The 19,200-nt window shown below is 35.2% G+C and overlaps 1 protein-coding gene across 2 annotated transcripts in view; it reads left to right on the top strand.

The window, feature by feature from the left end:
- Positions 1-16,593, top strand: part of DPYD (dihydropyrimidine dehydrogenase) — a 1,037,477-nt gene extending 1,020,884 nt beyond the window's left edge. For both annotated transcript variants that reach the window (XM_074188237.1, XM_074188238.1), the window contains exons 22-23: positions 12,384-12,524; positions 15,967-16,593. In XM_074188237.1, coding sequence (XP_074044338.1) covers positions 12,384-12,524; positions 15,967-16,137 — 312 coding nt within the window. In that variant the 3' untranslated portion in view covers positions 16,138-16,593. The remainder of the gene's footprint in view (positions 1-12,383; positions 12,525-15,966) is intronic.
- The last annotated feature ends 2,607 nt before the right edge of the window (positions 16,594-19,200 follow it).

Below are 19,200 nucleotides of genomic sequence, written 5' to 3'. Positions count from 1 at the left end.
ATTTGCCCCAAGCCAATATAATAATGGCAACACAACCCTTATTAGGTGTATGGATCAAGTGAATATTGTTAACTTTTTTCTCTGTTCTGCACAATGTCCCATCTTGAAAATCACTAACTATAGAAGCAACAGGTAGCCCTATAGTTGATTAGAACACTGGACTTGGAGTTAGCTACGTGACCTAGGACAAGCCATTTAATCTCCATTTGTCTTAGCTTTCTCAACAGTAAAATAGGAATGATAATAATAATAATAATAATAATAATAAATACCTATTCACAGGGTTGTTATGAAGATACAGTGAATTAATATTTGTAAAAATGTTTAGTGTAGTGTCTGGTACTTAGTATGAGTTATATAAATCCTTATTTCCCTCCCTTTCTTTTTGCTACCCATGAATCTTCTTAACCACTCACAAGTGTATTGGGTATTTCCTTTCCCAGGGAACTGGGAAAGGAAATTTTGTCATTAGCAATTAAGAACTCTTAACCTTTGTATATGTGTCTTATATTCCCCTTTAGCAGTCTGGAAAAGAGTATGAATTCTTCAGAATAATAGTTTTAAATGAACAAACTGAAATATGTCAGATTATAAAGGAAGTCAATACATTGAAACAGTTTTCAAAATATTTATATAGTTACTACTGTAGTCAAGAACTGTCCTAAAGAGTTGTTTATGCTTTTTTTAAACAAATTTTATCTCATTTGTTTTTTTTTAAGTTCACAAACACTAGATTAAGATCCACTGTTAAAAAGAAGAGGACTTTAAAATTCCTTTCATGGCAGGACATGTTATATTGAAACATGCTTAAAATATACCAGAAAACCTTCATTTCTGAAGATATATCCTTTTTAACTGAAACTTTGGACCTCATCAAACCTTGCCAGTGATCAGGAACATTCTTGACCCTTACCTGCCGAGTCTGAAGCATCAGTGTCAAGCTTGCTCAGGATAAATTTCACATTTTAATATTTCTCTCAATATATCTCATCCATTTCACTGCTTCCCACAGTTCTAGAGGCTGAGCAGAGTCCCCCATGGTTTCAGAGTCCATTGTGATCCCCTTTGGGGCAGCTAGAGAGGGTTATTTAAATGACCAGAGGCTGATTCTAGAAGCAATTGGTAAGAGAGGCAAGCATTCCCTGGCATTGCCCTGTGTGTACCAGGAAGAGAAATATTTGTAATGACCACAATACAAAAAACATAAATAGCAATATAAGAAATGTTCAGTTGTGCTGAATGGAAACTCCATTAGAAAACTGACTTATACTATCATACAGTGCATAAATAGCTTCTCTAGAACCTGAATGGCAGCCCATCTCAGTCTCTCTATCTTCATATTATTTTCTATGCCATTCAATTTGAGAATTCTGCCTAATTTTCTTATTTAAATGTTCTCATTTTTCTTTTCTTTTCTCCCAGATAAGACTATAAGCTCTCTGAAGGCAAAGTCTCTATGTCCTTCCCTCTTTGGCATCTTGTATAGAGTTAAACACATATAACATATTAAGCAGTTTTTGAATAAATAAATCTAGCTGGTATCATTTAATAAGTAGTAGAGAACATTCTTGCTATTATATTTTTAAGAGGCTTCTCTTGGGAGCCAGATAAGTGATTATATCAAATTAACAAGCATTTATTCAATACCTACTGTGTGCTAGACACTGTTAAGTGATGGTGAGATAAAGCAAGGCCATAGATAGTTCCTTTGCACAAAGAATTCACAGTGTGTAAGGGAAACAACGTATAAACAATTAAGACATAGAGGATAAATCAGAGATTATTATAGATGAAAGCCTTGAAGATTAAGGAGGTCTGGGAAAGGCTTCTTACAGAAGGTCAGACTTAAACTGATACTAGAAAGAAGCAAGGAAAGACAAGAATCAGAGAAGAGGAAAGAGGAGAGTTTCAGGTATGAGGGAAAGCAAGTGAAAATGACTTGAATTGGAAGATAGAGTTTTGTATGATAAATCTACTACAACAGAGAAGATAAATCAATCAATCAATATTTTTTGTTTTGTTGTGATTTTGATAATAGGGTCCCAAGGTCACACAGTTAAGTAAATATTAAATTTTGAGGCTGGATTTGAATTCAGGTCCTCCTGACTCCAGGGCCAGTGCTCTATTCACTGTGCCACCTAACTACCCCCATCCATCAATATTTTTCAGTCCCTAATATATGCTAGGTGCTGGGGATGCAATGAGAAGCAAAAGATTATCCTTGCAAGGAAGTAACTGCTCAAGACTTAATGGAAGTAATTTACCCAAGATCAGAGAGTAAAGAAGTCATTCACAAACTCTGCTTAGCCGGCAGCTGTAAGACCTCTTGTCACATCTCCTATGGTAACTAATTTCTCCTTTTCTATATTCAGTAAAGCAACTGTTATTTACTATGTCTATAAAATTGTTATTCAATTTATTTCTTGCACTTAACATATCCCAGCTTATGTCTGAGGAACTGAAAGTCCTCATCAATATTGTCTTGTTCTTTTTGTAAGCTTTTAAAAGTTTCTTCTATCACCTTTCCTATCATATTGCTTTCTGTGATAAGATAAATGAGCTGTAAGAAATTCTCACTGCCACCTTATTCAATTTATTATTGTTTAATTTGATCTATTATAATTCTTCTCAAATGTTCATCTTCAAATGCTTCTTATAGCAATTGCTTCTTATATCTCACTTAGCTAGGATGGTTTCAGTACAAAAAAGAAGTTATAGTATCATATTGGCTGTCTTCAAGTATTTGAAGGACCGTCAGTTGATAGAGAAATTAAGACATTCTGCCTCACCCTAGAGGATAGACCTAGAAGTAATGGATAGAGCAGAAGCAGATTTAGTCTTGATAGATGGGAAGACTTTCTCATAATTGCAATTATTCAAAAGAAGAATGGTATATTAGAAAGTAATAGGTTTCTCTTAGAAAAGGGCAAATGATCTTTCATTGACTACATTATAGACAAAAGTCTTGCTCTAGTATGAGTTGGTTTGAGTTAAATCCAAGAGTGCCAAGAGGACCAACATTCCCTACCCAATACTATATGTTTTTATCTCAGTCTTCAAAGTCATCATCAGCAAATTAACTCCTGTGGTGAAAAAGTTAACCACTCCTCACCAGTTGGCGTCCAAGGGCTCCTATTAGACAAAGTAGCAGCTTCGAAACATTATGGGCCAGACAAATCAAACCGTGCTCAGCACCTTCCCTAGTATTGAGAGTGATAGCCCAAGATTATGAACCCCAAAGCCTGGAGAATGGCATTGTCTTCTCGTCTGTTGGTCCTACTTCCAGCCAAGAGCATACAGCTACCGTTGAGGGGAGCAGTAACAGTGCTGTGCTGGTAATTTTTAACAATGAATTCTCTCTAAAAAAAAAAAAACGTATAATTTTTAACAATGAAATCTCTCTAAAAAAAAGAAAAAGTATCTATATAATTTGCATTACTGATATTTTCTCCATCACATTATGTCTAAACAAGCAACAAAATAATAAACAAGCATTTGTAGCTTTTTCTCCATTTCCAAGCTTTCAATATTCACACTGGGAATTTAACGATCACTAGCACATCTCTGAGAATAATTCCTGTGGATAAAGGCCCTACCTCATCATCACTAACACCAACTGCTGTTCACTCACCATTGATGGGAAGATACACATTAAATCTCCAAGGATGATAGCATCTTCTAGACTACTGGTTTTGCTTCAAGCCCAACAACCTCTTCCTCTCCTCCAAACTAGTATCCAGGAAATCAATTCCTGTGGAAAAGGAGTCAACCACTGGTAGATCACAGATAAGAAAGCTTAGACGCCACAAAAAACATCATGGAGCAAAAAACAGGGAGTGCCATGAATCAGGCAAGTCAAACTGCTATTGTTACCTGAGAACTGGATGGAGACTTCCCAGGACACCGGACCTGCAGAACTCTACCCATCTTGGTCTATTGAGCTCAGAAGCTATCATTGTGGGAGAGGAATTTTAGTTTAGTTTAGTCTCCCCCCCCCCCCCATTATCCCATGCTGCCTGCTATTCCTGCAACTTTTTGCAGAATGGTAACCAAACCTTCCTGAAGGCCCTAGCTACTTTATTGTTCCAATTGAAATGAGTAAGGATTTTTCTTTGGGGGAAATGAGCAAATTTAAGGATTCATTTAGGGCCTTCTAGATGTCAGAGACTAGGATGCTCACTTTACAATGAGCTCAATTGGATTTGATCTTTACCCTAACCCTGTAAAGTAGACAAGATTCTGGTTTCCATTTACTATTAAAGAAGCTGAAGCAGAAGATAAGTGACTTGCTCAGGCTCACACGGTTTCTTAGTATCTGTGACAGATTTGAACTCAGGTTTTATTAACTCTAGGTCTAGGCTTCTTTCCACTGTCTCACACAGCTGTCCTTTTAATATCAAATTCTCTATCCACTTATCAGTTTGCTCCTTGTCTGATTCTCCTTTTATTTCCTACCCACTCCCACAATAGCCACACACACACACACACACACACACACACACACACACACACACATTTTGTGGATTGCCATCTGAGAACTCATTATTACCATTTTTGGTTTTCCCCACAGTGTTTCTTCACAACTTTTTTTTCCCTTTTTTTCCTTTGTTTTTTTTTCCCTTAGGGCCTAAGTTATCTGTCTCAGTGTTTAATATTTTCTCTGTCCACCCATCTGTTTATTTTAGCTCACTTCTTCCTTCTTCCCTCTCGGCTGGCCTCTTTATAGATTACTCTGTTCGATAGTTTAAACTCCATGCCGCTGCTCTGTTTACCCTCTCAGCTAGCTCCGTGGATTATTCCCCATCTGCTGCAGAGAGAGCACCCCAGTGTCCCGCAATTCCTACTCCCTCTTGTTTGAACTAGTCTTTCAGTCAAGCATTCAAATTTTTCATCTACCGTGTCTTCCCTGGCCAGGATTATGACCTGGAGATCATTTTTCAGAAAATTCAAACTGTTAAAGCCCTCATTCTTCTTTTACTTTTTTTCTTTCTAAACTGGTACTGTTTATAGGTGGCATTATTCTCTTAAGGCAAGTAGGTACCACAACGGACAAAGACTTGAACTTACAGTCACAGAGACAGATGCCTGAATCTTGGGCTTATTAGGTGTGTGACTGCAGGCAAGTCACTTAACTTCTATTTGCCTCAGTGGTCTTATTTGTAAAGTAAAGATAATACCAGCTATCTCCTATGGTTGTTGTATCAAAAAAAGAAGATAATAATTGTAAAGTGCTTCACACATTGTCTGGTGCCTAGTAGATGAGATGTATAAATGTTAGCTATCCTTTGTATCTCTTTTATCTCCGGGTACAGTGCTTTTCACAGTAGGTGTTTAATCAGTGTCCATTAGGCATTTGGGGAAGCAAAGACATGGATGACAAATTTCCTGTCCTCAATCAGCTTATGAGAGAGAAGGAAGGAGAGAGAGCAAGAGCGAGAGCAAGAGCGAGAGAGAGAGAGAGAGAGAGAGAGAGAGACAGAGAGAGAAGGAAAAGGGGGGCATGCAGGGGAAAGGGAAGGAAAAGGAGGAGGGGAGAGGGAAGGAGAGACATATCCATGAAATAATCAAACATCTAATCATTCAACTTGAATATTGACTATAGGTGGCAGCTAAGTGGCACAGTGGGTAGAGCACCAACCCTGGAGGCAGGAGAACATGAGTTCAAATGTGACCTCAGATAATTAATAATTACCTAGCTATGTGACCTTGGGCAAGTCACTTAACCCCATTGCCTTAAATAAAAAAAAATTTAAATGAATATTGACTATAGGAATAAGGGACAAATCACTTAATATCTTTGAATCTTCCATTCCCCAACTGTAAAATGCCATTTGCTCTATTTATGTCACAAAGCTGTCATAAGGAAAGTACCTTGTATAGCTTTATGTGCTATGATCATGTTAATTATGATTATTAAAGATTCAGAAAAAGAAAAGAACCTAGCTACTTTTAACATTTTCCTATTTCTCAATAATATAATTCCAATTTTCCCAGTGTTGTCTTGAGGAAAGACATGTAACATCAGGGCTAGAGACCATGTATCATCATCTAGAGACCAATGATGTCAGTACAGCAAATAAAGAAATAGAGCTAATTCTATTGCCCACATATTCTTTGTGGTGCCTCCCTGCCCACTGAAAGAGTATAGAATATCTCAGGCAAAGCACTTTAGAATAACCCAATTCTGGTACCAGGAGAGATGCTGGATGCCCTGATGGCACAGGTAAAGAATATTGGGTTAGAAAGTGAAAGACTTGGGTTACATTCCTGTTTCTCCTACCTACTAACTATTAAGACTTTGGAAAGTCACTTCACATCTTTTGGTCTCAGTTTATTTATTTATAAGACCTTATATATTTCTGAGATTCTATATACTGTGAACTGGCAACAAATCCAAGATTTTTATCCATTACCATTTTACAGTAAAATATTATCTATCCTTTATATCCACTTACCTTGAGCTGAACTTTCAGGAAATGACACATCATGTAGTGCTAGTAAAAGCACAGAAATTCATATTTAATCAAAATGTTTAAGCATGAGCATAACTCAAAAGGGGTGTGATTCTCCCTCTCTTCCTTCTCCCAATTCAAAACTAACCTTTTCATAACAGTATTTCCCAAGAAATACCGAAGATGTTGATATCTGGAATGCTTTTGGTTAGTTATACCAAGAAATACTTTGACTAGGGATCCCCCAAAATCAAGGATTTTCTTTAACATAATTCTCTAAATAAAATGAATAAACTGAATCCTAGGGCCCTTCATAATATAAGTTTGAAAACATGCGCCGAACAGATGGATGAGGATACAGATCTTCTTTCTTCTACATGCTCTCCTCCAAATTGGACGTTTTATCTACAGTGGGACGAATTTAACATAATTATTCTTGGGGCTTTCCCCCAAAAGGGATGACTAGGAAAAATTTCGAGATCTTTAATTTTCCACACCCATCTCCAAATAATGATTGCAAGTTTCTCCAATCTCCAAAGATATGTGGCCCAATAGGGACCTAAACACATGTGCTTGATTGATTCTATGACTTACTTTGTTTTGGCTCTTCCTGGTTTAGATATCTGCATCATACTGGTTCATAGAAGAAATTTAGCAGAACTTGTCTTGCCTCATCTATTTTTTTCAAATAGTTTATACCGGATTGGAATTAATTGTTTTTAAATGTTTGGTTAGAGTTCATTTGTGAATTCATCTGGCCCTGGAGATTTTTTCTTAGGTAGTTCATTGATGACTTGTTCAATTTCTTTTTCTGAAATCAGGTTATTTAGTATTTTATTTACTTTTCTGCTCATCTGGGCAATACATCTATCTATCTACTATCTATCCATCTCTCTCTCTCTCTCTCTCTCTCTCTCTATATATATATATATATATATACATATATATATATATATGAATATGTATGTAGATATTCATTCATATCACTTAGATTGTCAAATTTATTGGCACACAGTTGAGCAAAGTAGCTCTGAAGTATTACTTGAATTTTTGTCTTCCAGCAGACTCTAGTTCAAAGCATAAGCTCAGGAGGTTCATCTGACTTTTCAATATTTTTCAAAAGCTTTATATTTTTTAACCAATGTGTAGATTTTTCAGTCATGTGAAATAATAATTAATAACTTAGACAAGTCTAACTTTACTTATAATATTGTCATCATTACTATTCCTTAAATTCAAATATCCATTTTTAGATAAAAGTGTATGGAAATTTCCCTTAGAAAATTTGGAAGATGAAGGGAAAGTTTTGTCATACCACATAGTTATAAGAGCTAGAGACTCCAAATGTTTTTTATCCCATTTAATTTCACATTTCATTCTAATATTTTTAATAACTTATTTCCACAAACTCTGCTCTAAATCTGAGACCAGTTTAAGGATCATTAGAAGACACTAGTGGCTCAATATAAACATAGAAGGAGGTCTCCAATGGAATGCTGCAGCGATCTGCCCTTGGCTTTTGTACAGCTAAACACTCTCATCCAAAACTTGGATAAAGGCATGGATGGCATTGCTTATCAGATTTGACAATGACATGGGCATTGTCTGGGACAACGTCCCACAGTCTGGGAGAGACAGCTAGCACAAGATGACAAAATCAGAGTCAGAAATACTTTGACTGGCTAGAGCATTGGGCTGAATTTAATAAGGTCAAATTTAATAGGGATCAATATAAAGTCTTATACTTAAATTCAAGAAGCTGAATGCAAAATGACAGAGACATGAGCAGATAACAGTTTGTTTGAAAAAGTTTGGGAAAATGAGACAAAAGAGTAATAAAGCATGCCAGAAAGCTAATGCATTTGGAGACTACACTGATATGCATTTTTAGGTACAAGGAGGTAATGATCCTACTTTACTCTGCACTAGGCAATCACACCAGGAACACCTTGCTCAGTTCTACATACTACATTTTAGAAAGGACTAGTGAGATGAAGAATGCTCAGAGGGAAGGAGAACCAACAAAATGGTGATGAGTCAAATAAGAATTGGTTGAAAAAATTGGGGATGATTATCCTGGAAAAAGGAAGGGTTCAGAAGGGACATTATAAATGTCTTTAAGAACTTGAAAGACTCATGCCTAGAAAATACTGGATTTTTCTGCTTGACCTTATGGGTAGATACAGGATGTGGAATATGCAAAGAAGCAAATCTAGGTTTGATATAAGGAAAATGATTTTATTAATTAGAGTTGTCTAAAACTGAAATGATGTGTTCATTGCTGGACAGCTTCAAGCACACTCTAAATGACCACTTCTCAGGTATATTGCAATAAGAATTATTTTTTCAAGGTATGAGGATGGCTACTAAGGTCCCTTCTCTGTGACTACTTCCTTCAGCTGAAAATGCTCACTCTCTTCTCTGAAAAAACCTTATACTGCTTATGAGCCTGTCAGTGGGGTAGCCTGTGTAATCATTTTGACTGAATCAACTCATCATTTTAAACAGTGGACCAGTTCAGCCAGTGACTGTTTTGACCGATGAATTTACTGAAATGACAGACTGTTTTGCCATCAATCAGACGTAGTCTTTCATAGCCAAAGAGTCACTTCATGTATTTATTCCACAAGGTTATTGGAAAATATTAATCAAGGTCTGACAGATTGTGATCACGATACATGCTCATCATCTTTGTTTAACAAACCTTAGAGCACATTTCAATTTAACTCCGCATAATTTTATTAAATGCCTCCTCTGTGTAGGCACTGTGCTAATAAGAACTGGGGGTACAGAGATGAAGACAATACATTGTTCCCCCAAGGAGTTTAGATTCTATTGGGCAAAGACAACATATACATGTATAGCAAAGAAACAAACTAATTTCAAGAGACAATAGCAACTAGAAGCAGGAAAAGCTTCTGAAAGGAGTTGCAATTTGAACTGGGTCTTGAAGGAATCTAGGGATTCTGAGATGCCGGATTGAGAAGAGAGAATTCCACATATGGAGAATAGCCTGAACAAAACCTAGAGGCAAGAGATGGAATGCTGTGTACAGGGACCAGCACACTAAGTGGGTTTGGCTTGAATGTCAACTGTACAAAGGGGAATAATGCGAAATCAATCTGAAAAGATAGGTTGGACTTAGATTGTGAAGAGCTTTAAATACCAAAAAGCGGTGCTTTTGTTTTATCAAAAAAGGCAATTGGGAGCAAAGAGAAGCATCTTGAATAGGAGAGTGACCCAGGCACACCTGAGCTTTAAGAATAGCGATTGGGTGGTTTTGTAGTGAATGAATTGTTAAATAGAGATGTGAGCCACAGAAACCATTTAGGAGACTCTTAGAATAGCTGATGAGAAGCGATAAAGGCCTAAGCTAGGGTGGTGTTCAAAGAAATGTGTTTTGGAAGCAAAATTAGCAAAACTTGGTAAGTGATTAAATAAGACTTAGAGGGAATGAATAGTTGAGGATGTATTCAACAGTTAAACCTCAAGATTGGAAGAATCTGAAACTTATTGTCTTAAAGAGACAAGACGTCTTCTGTGATTTGCCTGGGGAATCAACCCATTAAAAGTCCCAAGTGAAACTTGACAGCAAGTCCTCCTAATTCCAAAGACAATTCATTGTTCACAACACCATAATTCTTTTAGAAAGGAAAATACTCTGTTTTGGATTTTGCCAGATTTCCTCCATGTTGCCTCTTATCTCAATACTTCTACTCAATTGAATTTCATAATCCAAGTAATGTGTATTCTTTGTTAAACTTTTTGCTCTGTGTGATTATGCTCTTCTCTGATTTCAGTAGGAAAACCCATTATTTTTCCAGAACTAGTTACAATCAGTATAATTCTAGACAAACTCTCGTCAAATGATAGATTGGAAATGTTAACGAGTTCTTCCTACAATTAGACTTTGTAGTTCTTCCAAGATATTGGCAGACGCCTTTGGTAAATATTGCTACCAAAGTCCCATATGGACTCATGCCTCTGATGGAGACAACCTGTTTGGTTCTTGCAAACTACAACAAGACAACTGTGACCTATATAATAGGGACTTCCAAGTTGAAGAGGTTTTGGCTGTAGGCATGCCAAGGGACTATTGTCTACTGTCCAAGAACTCAGTTAATCAGAGGCTCATCACCTATGATTATTGGCTACTAAATGATGAAGTTTTAGCCATGGTCAACCTTAACCTGGAGGGGAAAGGTAGGAATTCACTCTTATATAATAATTATACCCTCTTCTTAAAAATTATGGTTTGGATTGGATTAGAATGGAAGCTTCTTAAAAGAAGGGATTATTTTAGGGAGCTAGGTACAATAGTAGATAGAATACTGGATTTGAATTCAGGAAAATCTGAACCCTGTCTCAGACACTCAGATACTCAGATAGCTTTGTAACCCTTAGGAAAGTTACTTAAACTCTCTTAAGCCTCAATATCTCCTCATGTAGAAAACAGGAATAATAATAGCAGCTATTTCACAGTGTTGTTATAAGAATCAAATTAGACAACATATTTAAAGTGCTTTGCCATCCTTAAAAAGTTATATTAATACTAGCTATCATATATATATATATATATACATATATATGTATGTGTATGTGTGTGTGTGTGTGTGTGTGTGTGTACACCCATAGTCTGACTGTGATTGATCAGGCTAATATATGTTAAATATATAAAGGTCATTACAAATCTAGAGGACAATATAAATATTAGTTATTATTATCATTTGTATTTAAATCCACCAGGGTTTAATACAATACAATGCCTAAGACATAAGACATGATTAATAAGTATTGATTTTTTAGTTTGAAAGCTGCATTGTTGCTAGTTATGCTAAAAGGTCATTTTGAGTTCAAAAGAAGTAGTAAGAGATAATGAGTCAAGGCCATGAGAGAAGAGCAAAGAATTCCATTAGAGAGAGAGAGAGAGAGAGAGAGAGAGAGAGAGAATGTGCCAAGATGAATATTTTCCATTTGTTTTCAGCTAAAGTCAAGCATCCTGGAATATGGACCTTGAATACAAACTAAAGAATCTGTTCTTAAAAGTTAAGAACAAAAGCTGAGAATCTTGACAGTGCCCTGCATTGACAAACATTGTTACAATCGTCTGTTTTGTTTTATGAAAGAAAGTGTGTTTTATTGTTGATGAAACATTGGCTGTGCTCTACATATTAAGCACACTTCCAATTAATATGAAGAACAAAGCAATGTATAACAGCCTAGAAATCCTCAGCCATGAAAGAAGCAAAACCTAGTTCTTTAAATGTAAAAGCACATCTGATCTGACTATTGGATCGGCCTAATTTATTATCATAAATTAGAATATTTTAATAGTGAAATATATTCTTCTAGAATTGGATAATTAAGCAACAAGATGTGACAGGTGGGTGTATTGCCAGAAAGCTTTGCTAAATGAAAATTAGAATCTAAATAGTGAAATAAATTTATAACATTCAAACTTATAGAATTTACTCCTCTCTTTTCATCTATCTGTTTTTCTAGATACTTAAATGTCCATTAAAGTGTTCAGGTATGAATCACTAGCCATTGTTCTTTATCTTTACTCTGGTTCTTTAGAGTGCCCAAGTGCAAGCAATCCATAGCAACTAAAATAAGTGTCCTTTCTTCTCTAAGGGAGACCTGAGATGCTGGTCAAGATAACATAACAAAAAAAAAAATCTATCCAATGCATTGAGCTTATATCATTTGAAGTCAAATATATAGATAGCGTGTTTTTCAGAAGACGAGAGATTTAGCTGAATTTGTTTGAGCATTAACATATTTCATCTGCCTCATACAATAAAGTACAACACCCAAACCTCTAGTATTACTAACCCGGCACATTAAGCTAAAATTCAAAGTGATGTTCATTTAGATATGGAAATAGCCAAAAATGTATATTCTAAATGATTCAATGTTTTATATTTCTAGGATGTAATTGGGAAAGCACTGCAGTACATTGGAACATATAATGAACTTAGCAAAATAGAGCAAGTTGTGGCTCTGATTGATGAAGAAATGTGCATTAACTGTGGGAAATGCTACATGACCTGCAATGACTCCGGATACCAGGTAGGAACATGGATGAAATTAGCCAAAAGACCCAGGGAAGTGTCTTTTGGGTTGTGCCAGCAAAAAAAAAAAAATCCTGGCTCTAAGTATGTGATTAAAAATGAATGCACCAAATATTCTTTTCACCTCTGGTATCTTCCTATCCTCAGCATTCAGAAAGGAATAACTTAAAATACTATGTAAGCCAGCATCCAAAGTTACTACCATGATATTTTAATAGCAAGAATTGGTAGAATTCATTTTATAGGAAGTAGAAACCAAAGCCTCAAGAAAGGCACAGGTAACTGCTAGTATTGAATAAAGTATTAGTGAACCTCAATAATATTTTTTAAAGATTCTCATCAGCTGCTTAAACCATATCACTAAGAGAGGGTTCTTTCAATTCTTGCTCAATTCCCAAAACAGGAATATACCTGAGCCTAAACAGGTGAGTTCTATGAGGACTGAAATTTTCAGAGATAAATAAATAGTGTTTCTTTTGTGCTCCCACATCACTGCTACTCCTTTCAGGTAACCGTGAATTCCTGAAAGAGTGTTCCACTCCTTTCCAGAAAGCTAATTTTATAGGAAAGTCCCCAGGGACCCTAGTTTCAGATAAGGAATAGAATGTCATGAACTCCTGTAGTTTTTTTTTCAAATCAGGCTATTATCAACCTCAGAAAATTCTCTAATTGACCTTTTGGGAACATTATTTTTAGCCTTCTATTTTATCTGTAAAGATTGAGGAATAATATGAATTAAGCTTCTTAATCTGAATATCAGCTTTGTTGTGATAAAGGAAGCATGAGATAATGGATAGAGAAGGCTGACCTTGGAAAGACTCTGCAAAGACTTGTCTGATACATACCGACCATGGATAGGACACATAACCTTTCAATATTGGAGGCAACATGATATGGTAGAAAATTCTCAGGCTAAACACTCAAAGAACCTGGAATTAAATGCTGACTCTGACACTTAGGACTTGTATTACCTTATCCAAGTCATTTCACCTTCAGTTGCTTCCTCTATAAACTGAGGAAGTTGAAATAAATAGCCTCTAGGTTCCTTTAAGCTTTGTCTAGATCTATAATTTGTCTATAGATCTACATAATTATAGAGATCTACATATAATAATATGCTCCAGGATGTAGTCATCTTTGAGATGTAACCTTTCCTTTAGAAGAAGGAATTGCCCTCTTGGGAGGTGACTCACAGATGAAATCACAGGTCTAGAATATTAACTTCCAGGACAAATCGGGGGAAAAAAGAATATCTTACCCTGGAGAGATTCCACTGATTAATGCAAGATGTTCATGTCTCAAAGTTACTGTTGTTTTAACATTCATTTTCCAGTATGGCAGACTGAATGAGATACAGAATTTCCTTTAAAGGCTAAGGTTTGGAGTGGTGGTGGTGTTAGAAAGCTAGATAAATGACCCCAGATGTGGTGAATATTAATTAAAATATTTTACAACATAATTGGGATGATAGCTACAGTGGAGTAAAGGAAAATAATCTCTTCTAAGAAATGTTACTTCTCTGAGGAAAATGACTTCTAGGCAAGTGAATAGTAACATACTGCTAACATTTACAGGGTGCCTTTTAGTCATTTTATATCAAAAGGTTAGATACATTTACTTTCTGCATCATTTTGCTTATTACTAATATAATTATAATGATTAAATCTACAAGTTGTTTTCCAGTTTCTGATAATCATCATTTAATAGACTTTTATATATCTGTTTTTTTGCAACCATGATAGTATTTTTAGTCATTCAGTTTCTACTCCAATACTTCACTTTCTCATCGCCTGATGAAAATGATGTTTTAGTCTGTTTTTTTATGGAGATAGGTTAAATAATAATAATAATTATCATGCCAAACCAATTATAAATAAATTAACTAATGTATAGGTGGGCAGGCCTAGAAGACTTCTAACTAAAGTCATAAAATAGAGGGTTCTATTCCTTGGACATGGGCATTTTCTATTTTCATTGAAGGTTAGAATTTTACTATATCTTAAATAATGGAGTCTCACTAATAATGGGGAAATATAAAAATCATGAATAAAATAACTAACTCTTAGAAAGTCCTTCTTTTGTCTCTGCCATCTCAAAAGGATTAAATGTCAGAATTTTAAATCTTCAATTCAATGTAAGGTTTTGTGTGCCTGAAATTTTCAAAGGAGATTTCTAAGACACAAGTATCTTTTTATTCCCTTTCAAAGATGTCACTTGGATTTCTTTTTATGTAAAGGGAGAAAAAACTGAAGGAAATTTTTCTCTAAACCCCTGCTATAAATTTTATCTTACAAAATATGGAACGAATTTCCATGGAAGAAATCTCTTAGAGAAAAGGGTAGAATAACTATAGAAATGAGTTTCAGTGCTGTATGACTTGGGTTCATATATAATTTGAAAGAGAAAAAATTAAGCAAAGGAGATCACATATATTTTTGTAAATAGATAATATGATGATAGGTGACTTCCTGGTGATACTTTGTTGTTCATGTAAGATTACCATATAGTCACTAAAATCAAGAACATTGAATTATTTACATGCAAAGGATTTGGCACCAGTTTCCTACTATTGGAATAGATTTACCTGGTTTATAACTAACTTTTGTTTTCTTCCTCCTCCCTTCCCAAAAGACAAATTTTTATTTTAAGCTAAAAGGGATTTTTATTCTTCTTTCATTGGAAAAATGTAGCAATTTTTCATTTCAAAAATGGTTATAAAACCCAGAGTTTGGGAACATAAAAAAGAACATACCCTGTACATTCAAAAAAGCCCAAGACACATTTTTTCAATGCAGCTAACTAATATCCCCAAACAATCAAGCAAATCTGGCCCCCGGTGGCCCGAATGTATTTCTTTCATTAGATTATGAAGAGAATAAAAGGGCAGTAAGAGGAAAGAAAGGGGAGGGGTCACTGAAAGGCATCAGATCCACATTCCCAGAGATAAGAACAGAACCGAGAAGATCCCTGCTCAGAACAAATACAGTTGGTGAACTGCAATGTTGCTGAGAAATGTTCCCTCACAAGAAGAAAAATTCCCTTAAGGAATTTTAAACCTTGTATTTTTAATGCACAGGGATTTGTTTGTGTGTGTGTGTGTGTGTGTGTGTGTGTGTGTGTGTGTGTGTGTGTGTGTGTATGTGTATCTCTGTATCTCTCTCTCTGTATCTTTCTCTATATCTGTGTTATTTTCTGTATCTCTGTGTCTCTCTTTCCTCCTGTCTCTCTCTCTCTCTCTCTCTCTCTCTCTCTCTCTCTCTCTCTCTCTCTCTCTCTCTCTCTCCCCCCACCCTTTTTTTCCTGGTAACTAAACTGTTGCTATAGTCACACTCCAGGAGGCTGGTGAGAGTTTTTTCTACCCATGATACTACTGCAGATGGGAAATTGGGGGCATGTCTGACCTTTCCCAAGAATGACATCGATACCATTTATTTTTGCAGGCTATACAGTTTGATCCCAACACCCACCTGCCCACCGTCAACGACAGTTGTACCGGTTGTACTCTGTGTCTCAGTGTCTGCCCGATTATTGACTGCATCAAAATGGTTTCCAGGACAACACCTTATGAACCAAAGAGAGGCTTGCCCTTAGCTGTGAATCCAATGTATTAAGGTGATTAGTTTAACAGTTGTGGCGAGCTGAGAGTCACCAGTGGAAGTGGATATGTTTTCTAATTAGATCATTATTTTAAAATCTCTCTACATTAAAAAAAACAGAATAAGAACAATAACAGTAACAATAATAATAATAATAATAATAATAACCTTCATGGTCAGACTGCCTATAATGATAAATTCTAAGGATTCTTTTTTCAGAGAAAAGTTTTGTGAAATGTAAACTATCCATTGGTTAATTAGATGTTTTCTGTCAATTCTGTCCATTGTCGAGAAACATTAACTTTTCTTTGGCAATTAATGCTCCAGTTTCCAAATTATCCTGTGCTGGGCTCTGTCTTTAATTCCTAATTGTAAGTGAAATTAAGTATTTTGGAACAAAGTGCAATTTAACATACAAGAAAACCGTTGCCGGGGAAACATTTTATAATTAAAAATTACATTTAATTTTAACACTGTTTCTTCGAAAATGTAATTAGCTCCATAAAGCACAAATGAAGCAAGTTATTTTACTATGGAAAGAAAAGAAAGGAAGCTTTAAATAGGGTTATAAAAGGTGGATTAAGTATTCTCAGCCAACATAAAACCTAGCTTCCACTTTGTATTAGGCGCACACAGATACAACACTTGAGTGTTGGCTAACCACCACTATTACTACCATTCTTCACTCATGCTTGAGAAATGTGTCTAAAATATGTACCAATGAAACAAATTATGTTTTCCTTTAAATATTCAGTCTATGTTCTTAAGCTCTTAACTGTTAGTATATTAAAAAGCCATAATCTTTCAAAATTATATTGAGAGGCAATATAGCAAAGCTGGTCCAAAAGTTGGGAAATCTGGGTTCAAATTCTGCCTCTGACACATACTGGTTATGTGTCTGGGAGTAGCATAACCTTTTAGGACCCTAGGAAACTCTTTAAGACTTTAAGTAAAAATTCAATGCTTATCTATATCAAATACTTCCTTACAAGGAATTATTTATACTAATGAATTCACAGATTACATGCCAATATAAAATAAAACTGAAAATATACCAGTTCATATTTGAGCAAATCTTAAATTATATAGTGCCTCATAGATGAAATTATTCAAGAATGAAATTATCCATATAAAGTAAATTTACAATATCATTCTTTTCCTACTCTTAAAATTAGCAGTTATGTTTCAGTACTATATATTAGTCAAAAAAGAAATAAAAGTTTCTGATTTTGCTCAGTACTATTTTAGTATTACTTAATCTTTACTTTTCAGAATATTCTCATGTAAGTCTATTTCTATTCCTCAAGAATGAAATTATACAAATAAAATAAATTTACAATATCATTGTTTCTTGACTCTTAAAATTAGTAGTTATGTTTCAGTACTATATATTAGTCAAAAAAAGAAACGTTTCTGATTTTGCTCAGTTTATTTTAGCATTACTTAATCTTTACTGTTCAGAATATTTCCATATGTCTATTTCTATTACTCAAAAATGAAATTATGCAAATAAAGTAAATTTATAATATTCTTTTTCTACTCTTAAAATTAATAGTCCTGTTTTAGTACTATATACTTGTCAAAAATGAGACAAAAGTTTCTGATTTTGCTCAGTACTATTTTTATATTACTTAATCTTTGCTTTTCAGAATATTCTCATATAAGTCTATTTCTATTTTGGAATTCTTATATTATCTTGATATATATTAAGATGAATCTTTTAGCAAGGTGGTGATGAGCTATGACATGTCTACCTAATCCTGTGCCAAATAGCAAGATCCAAAAAAAGTTTCCAAATTCCAATTGTATGTTTTTAGAAATCCTAGTTTTAACCAAGTTTCTGAATGTCAAATAAAGCTCAAATGAAATAAAAACAATTTTAAACAACTCTGCCTTTTGTTAACTCTTTTGCAAAAACTGAATTGTAGTCATGTGGATTTTGCTGGGAAGCAGTCTTTCCTTATTTCTGAAATTGATGCCAAATACTTAATCCAAGATATCAGGTAAAGGAGGTATTATATTAAATTAAATGCTGCACTTCTTTGCCAACATCCCAGACAATCAGTGCTCTCTTGGTCCCTGCCAATGATGACTCTCTTAATGCTTACTGAATTCTATCCCTTCCCAGCCGGCCAAATGTGCACATGTCAGATACCATGGGAGAGACCATGGGCATAAATCAGTGAGAGGGAATGGGCAACCTGCCCTTGGCAGCTCCACATGTTGCTACCCTGATTCCCTCCTTTTCTGTTGTCATTAGGATGAGGTAGGTTGGGACTGGAGGACACCAAGTATGGCTCTAATATGCAAGCACTTTATTTAGCAAAACTTAAAAGTTCCCTTGGAAGAGAACTTTACCAGATGTCATCATAATCCATTTTCCTTGCTTCAAATGAATGTTTTTCACCCTGGGAGCTCATCACATCTTTGAGTAACATTAGAAGGAGACATCCAGTGCCTATTTGCCCTGAATCCTCTTCAGAATGCTGACTGACAAGCAGCATGTCCTTTAAGGAGGCTTACAGAAAAGGGTAATTCGTAACCTCTGTAACCTCTTCTGATCATGGTTCAAACACATAAAAAAGAGTGGACATGTTTCAGAGAGTTCTTTGCTATAGTTTCTGCAAGAGACCAGAGGAGATGCCAGGTCTCAGAGTCATGATGCATGAGGCCAAGATAGCACACTTGCTTGCTTCTCCCATGCATTTCCCCTTATCTAGCCAGTTCCATGTTATTGTTGCTTTTTACTCATGATGCAAATAAGTTTTTGTCCACTTTCTAAATAAGAATTATAGACTAATAAAAGACAGGGAAAAAATATCCATCACTTCTCACAAAAAAGGTTAAAACCATAAAAAAATTAATAACATATCAATAATAACCTATATTGCTTTACTTGCTGTCTCGGGGAAGGAGGAAGAAAAATGTGGAACTCAAATATTACAAAAATTAATATTAAAAACCATCTTTATATGTATTTGAAAAGAAATTAAAAAAGAAAAAAATTTTAAAGTTAACTGGTTCAAAAGGCAAGATTGGATCCCAAGTCTACTTGAACTAGTCCAGCTTATTAGTTAT

The sequence above is a fragment of the Macrotis lagotis genome, chromosome 5, assembly GCF_037893015.1.
Source record: "Macrotis lagotis isolate mMagLag1 chromosome 5, bilby.v1.9.chrom.fasta, whole genome shotgun sequence".
NCBI lineage: Eukaryota > Metazoa > Chordata > Mammalia > Peramelemorphia > Peramelidae > Macrotis > Macrotis lagotis.
Note: the sequence above shows the minus strand (reverse complement) of the source record. Positions and strands in the feature narration are given on the sequence as shown.